At 38.8% G+C, this 13,796-nt stretch overlaps 1 protein-coding gene across 1 annotated transcript in view; it reads left to right on the forward strand.

Annotated features, from left to right (window-relative positions):
* LOC307000540 (protocadherin Fat 4-like) overlaps positions 1-13,475 on the forward strand; it is a gene marked incomplete at its 3' end in the record, with an annotated part of 37,868 nt that extends 24,393 nt beyond the window's left edge. The window contains exons 10-19 of the mRNA XM_079616182.1: positions 7,597-7,709; positions 7,821-7,994; positions 9,671-9,796; positions 9,896-10,147; positions 10,244-10,342; positions 11,983-12,155; positions 12,276-12,424; positions 12,573-12,880; positions 13,192-13,302; positions 13,455-13,475. Coding sequence (XP_079472308.1) covers positions 7,597-7,709; positions 7,821-7,994; positions 9,671-9,796; positions 9,896-10,147; positions 10,244-10,342; positions 11,983-12,155; positions 12,276-12,424; positions 12,573-12,880; positions 13,192-13,302; positions 13,455-13,475 — 1,526 coding nt within the window. The remainder of the gene's footprint in view (positions 1-7,596; positions 7,710-7,820; positions 7,995-9,670; positions 9,797-9,895; positions 10,148-10,243; positions 10,343-11,982; positions 12,156-12,275; positions 12,425-12,572; positions 12,881-13,191; positions 13,303-13,454) is intronic.
* Between the last annotated feature and the right edge of the window lie 321 nt (positions 13,476-13,796).

Here is a 13,796-nt window from a genome sequence, read left to right on the forward strand (position 1 = left end):
GAGTTTGATAAAGGTTGAAGCTAAACTCTACAGGAAAGTGGATCTCAAGGCCAGAGTTGAGAACCCCTGCAATAAAAGTTACAAATGACACACAGATGATCTAAGAGGGCTGCTCTCTTGACATACCTTGATCCAACGCTTTGTCAATATTAAAAGCTCTTGATACCTGATACTAGTGCAATCCTTAAGTTAGATACTAGACATTGCAAATATGAAGTTTTGGTCTGTACTACAAAGGGTTGCTTGGGTTAATTTTCTGCAGAACATCACCACAGTGAGGGTCAGTATCACAGATGTCAATGACAACGCGCCAGTTTTCAGCTCTGACACCTACAGCAAAAGCATTCTGGTTAAAGACGCCAAGGTTGGAGATGTGCTGCTGACGCTCTCGGCCACAGATAAAGATGCTGGAAGCAACGCGCTTATTAGCTACAGGTAAGCTTAAGCTAACTAAACTTCCATTTCTTTAGGATCAATAATATGAAGGCTAAACCAAGAACACACTTACCTACATAACTCCTTTAAGACAGATGCATGAATGTTGTGTTTCTGTAGTTTCTCTGAAGGCTCCTCTATGGTTGCACTGGATGCTGAAGTAGGAGACATCACTTTGACCTCTGACCTTAGCGAGGTCACAGAAGACACGCTGCTAAATCTCACTGCTATAGCGACAGATCATGGAACACCGCCAGAATCTGATGAAGGTTTGCATAATATTCCTTTAGTGAATCTGGTGTTAAAACAATGCAGATAATGTGAGCAAATCTTATTGGGAGCAGTAAATTCCCCCTTAACTATTCAAATCTTATCTGATAAACATGTCACGATTAACATCTTTCTTCTCTCTATAGCTGAAGTCTTGATCTACTTCAAAATTGCCTCTCTCACTGAGAGTGTGAGTTTTGAAAGCTCCTCCTACAAATTCACAATAAAGGAGAATGAACCTGAGGCCTCAACAGTGGGAAAGGTCAAGGCATTAACAGGAAGTCCACTGGTTACGGTCAGCTATAACATGAAGTCACATGAGGATGTCTTCTCTGTGGATGGTGAGGGAACCATAAAAGCTCTCAGGCCGCTGGACAAGGAGGAAGAGGAGTGGTACATCCTCACAGTAGAAGCCATAGACACCAGAACTCCTCCAAACAATGCAGAGACAACGGTATTATCCTTCCTTTAAATTAAGGCCAGAAACAAACTCTACACAAGTGTGCAATTTACGTTAATACATAATATATATATATATATATATATATATATATCAGAATGCAATGACACAAGCTTGTGCAGCTACAGGTGTTAAAAGTATTCTTCGCATCGCAGTAATCTCCTTAAACCAGCCCGTATACTTAGTGGAGAAGAGGATACCAGAGATGGAAGAGTGAGTAATCTATGTTCATTATTGAAATGTGTACGTGTTATTAAAACAGAATAAGAGCATTTCCATTTGTGAAGTGAAGTGTTATTGTGTTTTGAGCTAAGATGGAAACATGTTTAAGTAATAATTAACTTATTTTATTATATTAATTATTTTACTCGCCTCATGGCATTCCTAATCTGTGTGTCCTGCTATGTTTTCACTGAAACACTAAAGAAAATGTTCATACAGTAAAGACCATAGCTGCTTCCAATAAGACCAAATAATAGTTTTTTTCTGTTTTACAAATTGGACTGAATTGCTACTTCTCGTTACCTGCTCTTATTGTTCTATACACCCTCTGATAGTGTGTGTTTTCCTCAGTTCCATGGGGAAAGTTTTAGGCTGGACTGTGAAAATCCTCAGTGTGAGAGCTGAGGATGGGAATGAGATGTGCACCATTCCTAGAGAATCTACAGACAAGACCTACGTCAGTTTCATCGCCATGGACTCCAGTGGAGCGGTCATCCAAGCCACGGTGGTCAAAGAGTAAGTTGAACTAATATCAGTTTAGTTAATATCAATATTCAAGGCAAGGCAAGTTTATTTATATAGCACATTTCATACACAGTGGTAATTCAAAGTGCTTTACAAAGAAATTTCAAAGAAATTAAAATAATTACATAGATAATAAAAGAAATAAGAATAATTAAAAGAGTTTAGAAAATAAAATACAGTGCAAACAGTCGGACGAACAGTGGCACAGTGCTCGTTCAGTAAATGCAAAGCTAAACAGTGGTAATTCAAAGTGCTTTACATAGAAGAAATTAAAATAATCAAAAGAAATAAGAATAATTAAAACCCTATCTGAGATTGAAGTGATTGAGCAGGTTTGCGGTGCCACTGGACCTACTTTTCTTAGCCCTGCATTTACATTCTTAGTTCTTTCTCAGACGAAAACTTTAATATCGTCAGTCAAATACTGTTCTACGAACAGTGGCACAGTGCTCATTCAGTAAATGCAACGCTAAACAGATCTGTTTTGAGTCTGGATTTGAATGTGGCTACTGTAGGAGCACACCTGATCTCTTCTGGAAGCTGGTTCCAGCTGCGGCTGGCATAATAGCTAAAAGCGGACTCTCCTTGCTTTGAGTGAACCCTTGGTATTTCTAGTTGATGTGATCCTAATGATCTGAGTGATCTGTTGGGTTTATATTCAGTGAGCATATCTGCAATGTATTGAGGTCCTAGGCCATTAAATTATTTATATACCAGTAATAATACTTTAAAATCAATCCTAAATGTGACTGGAAGCCAGTGTAAAGACCTGAGGACTGGTGTGATGTGTTCAAATTTTCTGGTTCTGCTCAGGATCCTGGCGGCAGCGTTCTGTACGAGCTGCAACTGTCTTATGGTCTTTTTGGGAAGGCCAGTGAGGAGTCCATTACAGTAATCCACCCTGCTGGTGATGAAAGCATGCACAAGTTTTTCTAAGTCCTGACTGGAAACAAAGCATCTAATTCTTGCAATATTTTTCAGATGATAATATGCTGATTTAGTTATTGATTTGACATGACTACTGAAGCTAAGGTCTGACTCTAGAGACACACCGAGATTCCTGACTTGATTTTTAGTTGTTTGACCTCTAGAGTGAAGGTATGCGTTCACCTTGAGAACTTCATCTTTGTTTCCAAACGCAATGACTTCAGTTTTGTCTTTGTTTAACTGAAGAAAGTTTTGGCACATCCAACTGTTTACTTCATCAATGCATTGGAACAGGGAGTCAATGGGGCTGTAAGCGTTAGGCGATAGGGCTAAGTAGATCTGTGTGTCGTCTGCATAGCTGTGGTAAGCAATTTGGTTCTTTCTCATTATTTGGCTCATTGGAAGCATGAACAGGTTGAATAGGAGTGGCGCAAGAATTGAGCCTTGAGGGACTCCGCATGTCATGGATGTCCACTCAGACTTATGGTCTCCTATACTCACATCATAACCTCTCGCTTCTAAGTATGACCTGAACCATTTTAGGACTATCCCAGAAAGCCCCACCCAGTTTTCCAGCCTGTCAAGAAGTATGTTGTGATCAACAGTGTCAAATGGTACACCCGGGAATAGACCCGAGAATAGATCCGGGTGACTGAAATCTTTGCATGAGGAGGAATGGTAGAACAAGATAAAGTAAAGGTAATTACAAAGTTCATAGGTTTAAAATCTCAGATGTCCTCTGATAAACTCAAACATGAAACTACTTCCAGAAAATCCCTCCCACGTCACTCCTTATTATTGACCTTTATGAAGCACCTTTGATACTTGCTTACACTATCTGTTTACTTTATGGTATACAATAAGGAACAGCTCAGAGAAATTATACAAGAAATTATACAAGGATTATTCATTCTCTTCACTTCATTCGCTTCATAATACAGGCGGCACTGACAGTGAATTATGGAAAAAAATTATTTATTCACTATTTTATTTATTTTAGCTTGTCTTCATGTCCACAGTGCTAGGAGTGCTATTGGTAAGTCAAATTTATAACCAGCTTAAGTATACATTTTAAATTAAAACATTTGGATGTGAGGTCTAACTTGCTTTTATATTTAGTTAGGCCTACTATAGCTACTAAATATATATATATTATATATAAGTAAAATGCTTATCAGGATTTAATAGAAAACCGCTTCTTTCAGTAATATAAGTAAAATGATTTAAGATTAAATGACACGAGTTTGAACATTGGCGTAATATTCATTTTCCAATCAGAGATTAGAATGACAACTGTCTGTTCACTTTCCATGTCACCAGCATAATGAAAATTCAAATGAATTTTAAAACTGTATGCTCAGTGTGATTTAGTGTATTTTGTGCTACCATGTTCAGGCTTTAAGACCAATGTCTTGTTTGTCCTAAAAGCAATGGCTTGTTTCTGTTTAAGGAACCTCAGAGATAAACTGTGCAACTGGAACCGATCTCAGAGTTGGGGAAATCCAGGAGAGATATGAAGGTGAGAAAAGTCCACAATATTAGATGCTGCTTTTCACATTTGAAAGAAAAAAAGAAAAGAAAAAAAAATCAAACCTTTATTTACTTTATTTCAATGTCAATTATATTTGTATTGAAACAGCTCATATAAAATAGCCTAGCAGTGTTGGGAAGGTTACTTTGGAAATGTAATAGCCAACCCGATCACGACTAATTCGTACGAATTCATACGACCTCGCTTATACGAATTTGTATGATTTTTGCTAACTCGTACATATTTTACGAGTTGCGAATTCGTTTGGCCTACCCCTGACCCCGCCCCTAAACCTACCCGTCATACGAATCATCCACATTTTACTCACTCGTACGAATTGGTCGTGAGATAGCGTTGTAATAGCTTACAGATTACAAGTTACCCTATTTAAAATGTAATAAGAAGTGTAACTGTTTCAATTACTTTATTAAAGTAATGTAAATGATTAAATTTGATTACTTTTTGATTACTTTTAACATTTCCAGCACTGGTACACATTTTAACCTTTTAACTCGCCATGGTGGAAACTCTTGTAGCCTAAAGAACCAATCAAAAGCATCAGAATAGCATTGCTTTACTAAACGGCATTTAAATAGCAGAAGACATCGTACACATAAACAACGGGCAACGCAACACATTAATATTATTCAACATATCCTAGCTTTTTACAGAACATATTCAGATGTAACCGCCTTTGTAATCGTTAACATTTTCTTAAGTAGGATAACTGTAATTTAATTACACATCTTTTCTCGGTAACTGTAACCGATTACAGTTACATTTATTTTGTAATTAAATTACGCAACTCAGTTTCAAGTAACTTACTAGTAACTCCCCAACAGTAAAAAAAAAAAAACTATGTGGTCATTTAAAATGCCTTTGCTTGTGAACATTAAGAGTAATACAAGAACAATTCTGCCATTATCTAGCATTTATGTGTCAGAATATGTATTTGATCTGGCCTTCAGGAGATGTAGAGATTATCACTAATATCGGACCTGATGATCATCTGGTGCTGGAGGAATACCGCTTTCCCATTGGTGTAACATTTCTGGAGCTGGTTTACTCTAATGGAGACTCAACCGCTACTGTACGAACCATCAAACCACTGGACGCTGATGAACTAAAGGAGGTTTGTCCCTCACTGATCCACACACATATATACACTGCAAAACATGTTTTGTCAGTTCAAGAAAATTTACTTCATGTGGTCTAACATCTACAAAAACTGGTAATGTTGAAATGACATAAATTATTTAAGATTATTACTGAATTCAACCAACCTGAAAAAATAAGGTTTTACCGAAGTATAACTGTCAGCCGATATAACCTGATTTCTCAGTTTGATATAATCTTTTTTATTTTATATGATGAAAGTCCTTTTCCACCAAAAAAATATATTCATTACCCTTTCTTTACATACAATTTAATTTAATTTACATTATTTATTACATTTTTGTTCATCCAACCTAATTTAAAAATAAATTTACTGAGGTTTAAGCGCCCACCACTGGCTTAGGCATAGTTAATTGTATTCAATTTAATTTTTTTATTTCATAAAGAAATGAAGTGCCACATGTCTCTTTGTGTGTTTTATTTCTTCTAGTTTGGAGGGCTTTTGTATTATTCACTCACTTGCCCAAACCCGGCGGTAAGTTTAAACAATGACGTTATCAAATGATTGAATAAGACAAAGTATTCAGCACATAAACCTTCACTATAAAGTCTTCATTCTCCATTTCAGCTGAAAAACGTCAGGACGTTAAAAGTTCTGGATGTCAATGACAATCCTCCGATCTTCCAGAGTAAAACATACAGCGCCACAGTGTCAGAGGTGTGTGTAATGTCACATCTTTATACAGCAGAAGTGTGTTTGGTTCTCTGTGTAAACTGTGTGTTTTGCTCCAGGCGACAGCTGTGGGTACAGATGTGCTCAGTGTGAAGGCTGAAGATGCAGATGCCTCTACAGAAAACAGCAATATTATATATTCTATACTGGTAAATCATGAATGATTCTTATATTTTGTGTATAATGTCATACTAGGATTCCACAAAACTGCATTACTAGTATCAGGCACTAGATATAGTTACATTTTCAACAGGACTGTCAATCAATTATTGTATTTAATCATACCTAATCTCATGTTTTTTTTTTATAGTTTGCATACATGTAGATTATTTTAAAGGATAGGAAACTAAATAATATATTTAATTAGTCAGTAAGCACAGCTTGTGTCCATGAATTTAATTTTAATTCATCACTTCCCCTCTTTAAACAGCCTCCAGCACCAGATGATTTTGAAGTGAGGAGTGACGGAAACATCAGGTTGAAACAGCGTCTGAACTACAACATTGCTCAACAGTACATCTTCACCGTGCAAGCTAAAGTAAAGACACACTCTCTGACATCCTACAACCTCCAGATTACTTTGATCACTTAACTTCAAAGTATTGCTTTGTTAGTTTATTCTTTAAAGAGAAAATAGTTTATACAAAAATTAAAACTCTGTCATCATGTACTCATTCGTGGAACACAAAAGCTGATGTTTAGCAGAATGTCCAAGCTGCTTTTTCCATGAAAGTAGATAAGGACCAAAAACAAATTACACAAGTTTCATTTTTGAATAAACTTTAATTTTAAGGTAAATAGTAATAAAACATTGTTTTTTTGCAGGATATAGGAGATCTCAGTGACACCACAACAGTTACAATAACAGTTGAAGATTTTGACAATCTAAACCCTTATTTTGATCACAGTTTCTACAACGCATACATTGAGGAAAATCAGGTAAATGACGTCACGATCAATATTTAAACCCATGCCTGATCAAACCAATGAACTCTCCATGTCTTTTCTGTCTTTGCACAGATAGGACCGTTTTCAGACGTCACTCCTGAGGCCATAAAAGCTCAAGATGGCGACACGGGCATCAACGAGCCTGTACTTTACAGCATAAAATCAGGTGCTGTAAACGGAAGATTTCTAATCTATAACCTCCTCCATCTGTTTCCAAATAAAGTTTCTCTGTAGATGGGTGAGAGCTAGAGGTGAAGCGCTGATTTTAAATCTGATAATACAGAAAGACCAAACTATAGTCAAGCACTTGTGATAAAACAAGCACTTTACACTGCTAATAACACACTTCTATTTGAATAAAGAAATGTACTCATATTCTATATTAAGTTTCTGATAATAACACAGAAAATATCCACATTTCTGTTCTAGTCTTTCCAAATGAATATCAGAGAAATTTTGAAATTAATCAAAACAGTGGAGTCATCTCTGTGACAGCGGCACTAGACAGAGAGGAGATCGGCCAGATAACTGTTCAAATACAGGTATCAGACGTTTCTGAAGACATTCATGAAAATCATTAGGCTGATGTTATGAATCGGAAGAGGTTTCAGGATTGTTATAGTTTTTTCTATTCATGATTTCCTTATTAACAGGCAACTCAGATGAATGATGCCAGTAAGACGGCTAATGCTGTGGTGTCGGTCACCATTGAGGATGTGAATGACAACCCTCCGAAATTTGACCAGGATGTGTACACCGCATCTATTCTGGAAAATTCACCACAGGATCAGTTTGTGCTTCAGACTAAAGTCACTGATCCAGACCTGGTACTGTTCCTGAAAACATCATGTTTGTAAAGTAATATCATTATTGTGAGATTCATCAAACAAAATAATGTATGAAAAACAAACGGAGCAATTCCAATAGGGTCCTCACACCATCGGTGCTCAGGCCCTAATTAACTTACTAAGTGAGTTTTTCCCTAGGGAGGATGAGGATGAGAGAAGATAAGCAGACATTAGTATATTATTTGTTCAACTTCAACATTTCCAAATGTAACTCTTATAGTATTCAAGCAACATCCACCAAAGTCTGTCTGTGTAGTAACTGCCTAGAAATGCCCTTGCAACCTCTCAAAATAATTTAGCAAAAACCTAACAATCACAAGAAAACACTAGCAACCACATAGCAACACCCTTCTTATATACACCCTGTTAACAGAGTCCGTCTACGGAGAGCCTGCCCACTCCCTATTAAGTCCTATTGTACCGAATTTTTGGTTGTAGTTTCACCAGAGTTCCACTGGGGGCGATCGCCCGAGTGCAAAAATGAATGGGAGTCTATGGGGCTAGACGGCAAAATGTGTCTCTTTCACCCGATTGCCGTTGAGAAATCTCAGATTTGATTGTAGGTTTGGCAAGCTCAACATGGGTTATAGGTCGAAAATTGAATAAACGAGTGCTTATGTCCTTTGATTTCTTACAGGTTGAGTTGTTGTTGCCCATAACACGCTAGCATTCTGCTAATGAACGCTGATTGGTCAGTGAAGGACTGGTTACGACCAGAGATACCGCTTGATGGCATCATGGCATCCGAAGTGGGAACAGAATGTCTTCTAGCAGAAACTCTTCTAGCACGTGTGTTTACCTGTGTCAGCTGTGTTGTGTTTACCTGTGTCAGCTGTGCTGGCGATGCCTCGAGAGAAAAGAAAGTGCAGAGCGCGAAAAAAACAGTGACTGAAGGATTGCCGTAAAGCAGTATCTCTGGTCGTACGATGTGTATGACGTCATTGACATTTTGAAAGACTTTTTAAAGCAAATAAGTGACTCTAAAAAATCTAACACCCAGCAATGTGCAATTTCTTTGCATCTCCTTTCGAATACAACATTCAAATTACTAGACAAAAAATTATATCCTGAGAAAAGTGGATTTTGAGAGGTATAGCTCCATAGACCTCCATTCATTCTGCACTCGTCCTGTGAGCGCCCTCATATGGAATCAGAGTGAAACTGCAACCAGTTCAGAAGCCGGAAGTGTAGCGAGAGTGGCAGTTCTCCCCATATTAGACATTCTCTGCTGTTAAGATGTTGCAACGGTGAACTAAGAGGTTGCTATGGCATTTACATGCACGGGTGACTCATCACTCTTGCATAATGACCACATAGCAACCACTCAGAACACCTTTGCATTTTCTTAGGTACCCTCAGCTACTTCCCAGAACACTCTAGCAACAACTTTAAACCTAGTAACATCTTAGCTACCCCAGCAACAAATTTATAGAATTCCCTACCAGCTAATCAGAACAGTTTAGCTATAGCTTGGTATATGCAAGTATACAAGGAATATGTAACATACCAATCTATCTTCTAACTGCTCATGTAAACTACACAAGACCTAAATAACCTTCAAATTAACCATAAAAACATCCATGCAAGGTTTTGTCATGCCAACATTCCTAGTATGTTTTGATGTACTAACCTTTTCTAGTTTTCTCTCCGATCAGGGTGGGTTCTCTAAAGGTCACTTTATCATGGTTAGCGATACCTTCGCTATCAACAGTCAAGGAGTGATATCACTCCGGAGCGACGCTACCTTGGATAGAGAAACTGTAGACAATTACATCCTACAGGTACAAAGCAAATCACATTCGTTTCTTGAATCCAGCTATTTACAAAATGTTCAGGGTGTCTATTCATTCTGCATGGGATGCTTGCATTGCCTTTCTCAGGTTGTAGCTGTAGACCAGCCTGTCGATGGTTTAAGCTCCACAGCTCAGATCATCATCACTGTTCTGGACGTCAACGACAACAACCCACAATTCCTTCCCCTCCCAGAGACCATTGAGATTCAGGAAGGCGTGTACACACCCTCATCACCTGGAGAGGTGTGCCAAATCTCAGCCACAGATGCTGACAGCGGAGACAACGGACGTGTCACCCTCACTACTTCCTCTAACAGCAAATTCTTCAGCTTCAGAGATGTGAGGACATAAACCTATTAATATGACAATGTATTGTCAGATGTTCAGATCTTATTTAATTTTCTAAATATCAAATCCTTTATTTCATTCCTTCAGGATGGGACTCTACATGCCATCGAGGAGCTGGATCGAGAGACACAGGATGTGTATGATGTGGTCATTATTGCTATGGATCATGGGATACCACAGGGAAATGTAATTTGTAATTAATGTAATTGTTCACGATTTCCATGATGCGACTGTGCACTTCAATGCAGTTTTCAGTCTGCATATTGCAAACGTAGAGAGAGAGAAAAAATCACTGAACTATCAAAGAACTATCTCGAAATGCAAGCTCCAATCTGTTCATCAGGCTTCATGCAATATACGGAAGTCAGAGTGTAAATGTAAATATCAACACAAATTGTGTTGCAAGAAAGAACAAGTTGCTTGATTTTCCAGAATTTGCAAACTTCATGGAATCATACAGTATCTTTGAAATCATTTCTAGGGGTTTTTTTAAGCAAAAAGTAGCACATTATATATATACACACAATAGAACAGGGGTAGCCAACCCTGCTCCTGGAGAACTGCTTTCCACAAGAGCTGAGCTCACCCTAAGCAAACTCTCCTGAACCAGCTGTCCGGGGTGTTCAGGATTACTTAAAAACTACAGGCAGGTGTGTTGGAGCAGAGCTGGAACTGAACTCTGCTGAAAGGTTGCAAGGTTGCTCTCCAGGATCAGGGTTGGATAACCTTGCTCTAAAGCAGGGGTGTCCAAAACTGCTCATGGAGAGCCAATGTCCTGCAGAGTTTAGCTTCTACCAGCCCCAACACACTTGACTGAATGTTTCTAGGCTGCGTTCCAGTCCACTTTTAGACACGCACTTGCGAACTTCCCTAAGCACTTCCCCTCTTATATGGACAGACCCTTGTTCCCTCGATTTTGACCGAGGGAGCGAGTCTACTTCATATGTACACTTCAGGCATCTTTATGTCCCACAATGCAGTACGATTGTGATGTCACCACAGATCGCGTCTAATCACCACCACAACAAACAACTCTATGATATATTAATTATATATTTTTTTATTTACAACAACCCAAACACACCTTTATACATTTGGATGCTGCATTAAACAAATTCTTAAAGGGATTTAAAAGTAATAATAATACATCAACTCCAGCTGATTCCAAGTGATCAAGGGCTTAGGACGTTCCAATTCGGTCCATTGCAGTTTCCACCAGTAGTAGCACTCGTGCAACATAGGCAATGACGTACATCCGAGTGAACGAGACGAGGGAAGTTAGCGAGTGAAGGGCATGACAATTTTGGACTGGAACGCAGCCCAAGTAACCCTGAATACCTTGATTAGCTGGTTCAGGTGCATTTGGTTGGAGGGTTGGAGCTAAACTCTGCAGGATGGTTGCTCTCCAGGATCAGGGTTGGCTACCAATGCTCTAAAGCAGAGGTTGCATTTTTTTTTCTCCACAAGGTCCACTTTCCTGCTCAGTTACTAGAAAGTGAAAGACAGATGAGTTTGATAAAGGTTGAAGCTAAACTCTACAGGAAAGTGGATCTCAAGGCCAGAGTTGAGAAGCCCAGCTATAAAGGTTACAAATGACACATGTAGCAAACCAGAGGCAGATTTATTTTTTAAAAATTGCACAGATGATCTAAGAGGGCTGCTCTCTTGACAAAGAAGCTCTCTTGACACTGCGTATCCAACGCTTTGTCAATATTAAAAGCTCTTGATACCTGATACTAGTACAATCCTTAAGTTAGATACTAGACATTGCAAATATGAAGTTTTGGTCGGTAATACAAAGGGTTGCTTGGGTTAATTTTCTGCAGAACATCACCACAGTGAGGGTCAGTATCACAGATGTCAATGACAACGCTCCAGTTTTCGGCTCTGACACCTACAGCAAAAGCATTCTGGTTAAAGATGCCAAGGTTGGAGATGTGCTGCTGACGCTCTCGGCCACAGATAAAGATGCTGGAAGCAACGCGGCTATTAGCTACAGGTAAGCTTAAGCTAACTAAACTTCCATTTCTTTAGGATCAATAATATGAAGGCTAAACCATGAACTCATTTACGAACATAACTCCTTTAAGACAGATGCATGTGTGTTGTGTTTCTGTAGTTTCTCTGAAGACTCCTCAATGGTCGCATTGGATGCTGAAACAGGAGACATCACTTTGACCTCTGACCTTAGCGAGGTCACAGGAGACACGCTGCTAACCCTCACTGCTATCGCGACAGATCATGGAACACCACCAGAATCTGATGAAGGTTTGCATAATATTCCTTTAGTGATTCTGGTGTTAAAACAATGCATATAATGTGAGCAATTCTTATTGGGAGCAGTTTAATTCCCCCTTAACTATTCAAATCTTATCTGATAAACATGTCACGATTAACATCTTTCTTCTCTCTGTAGCCGAAGTCTTGATCTACTTCAAAATTGCCTCTCTCACTGAGACTGTGAGTTTTCAAAGCTCCTCCTACAAATTCACAATAAAGGAGAATGAACCTGAGGCCTCAACAGTGGGGAAGGTCAAGGCATTAACAGGAAGTCCACTGATTACGGTCAGCTATAACATGAAGTCACATGAGGATGTCTTCTCTGTGGATGGTGAGGGAACCATAAAAGCTCTCAGGCCGCTGGACAAGGAGGAAGAGGAGTGGTACATCCTCACAGTAGAAGCCATAGACACCAGAACTCCTGCAAACACTGCAGAAACAACGGTATTATCCTTACTTTAAACTAAGGCCAGAAACAAACTCTACACAAGTATGCAATTTACGTTAATACATAATATATATATATATATATATATATATATATATATATATATATATATATATATCAGAATGTAATGACACAAACTTGTGCAGCTAGAAGTATTTGCGTTCCCATACTTAGAAAAGAGTATGTTTCTGGCCTATAAGTCTTAATTCTTCAAGCACGTCAAAGTCAAAGTTTCTCTACTTAAAAGAAAGCTGTCACAAGGCTCATTTATATTTGCATTTGACTTTCTTTCTCTCACAATCTTCAGGTCAACGTTCAGGTTGAGAATGTGAATGAGGCTCCTGTGTTTTACGCTGAAATATATAAAGCAGATATTTTCAGTATCTCTCCATACAAATTACCTATAGTGAAAGTCCAGGTGAGTGTGGCTGGGCATATTCATCAGATATAAATGGTGAGGATGTATCTTATAATTAGTGGTGTTCACTAAGGCAAACATTACTGTTACAATTGTTACTGTTTTTTTCTACTTACATATAAAATTTTGTGTCTGAAATGTTTTCCCCAAAGCAGCTGAGCCACTTTTACTGAGGTTTTATATATAACCCTAAAGCCTGGAACACACCAAGCCGACGGTCGGCCGTCGGGCAGTTTTTGTGCGTCGGATGACCAAGTTTTCTCAGTGTGTTCCGCACCGTCGGCTGAAATTGGTCCTCGTAGGCTTTGTTTCGGCAGATTTGACATATTGAATCGGCGTCGGGCCGTCGGTGAAAGAGGGAACTCTGATTGGCGGTTCAGCTTATGCCTAGTTCACACAACAGGATTTTAAGTCCGATTTAAGCCCGATTTGCAAATCGTTGAGCTCGCCGACAGGTCGGGGTGTTATCGCGTGCAAATCGCGGGGGATTAGCG

Source organism: Phoxinus phoxinus (assembly GCF_949152265.1).
Source record: "Phoxinus phoxinus genome assembly, chromosome: 6".
NCBI lineage: Eukaryota > Metazoa > Chordata > Actinopteri > Cypriniformes > Leuciscidae > Phoxinus > Phoxinus phoxinus.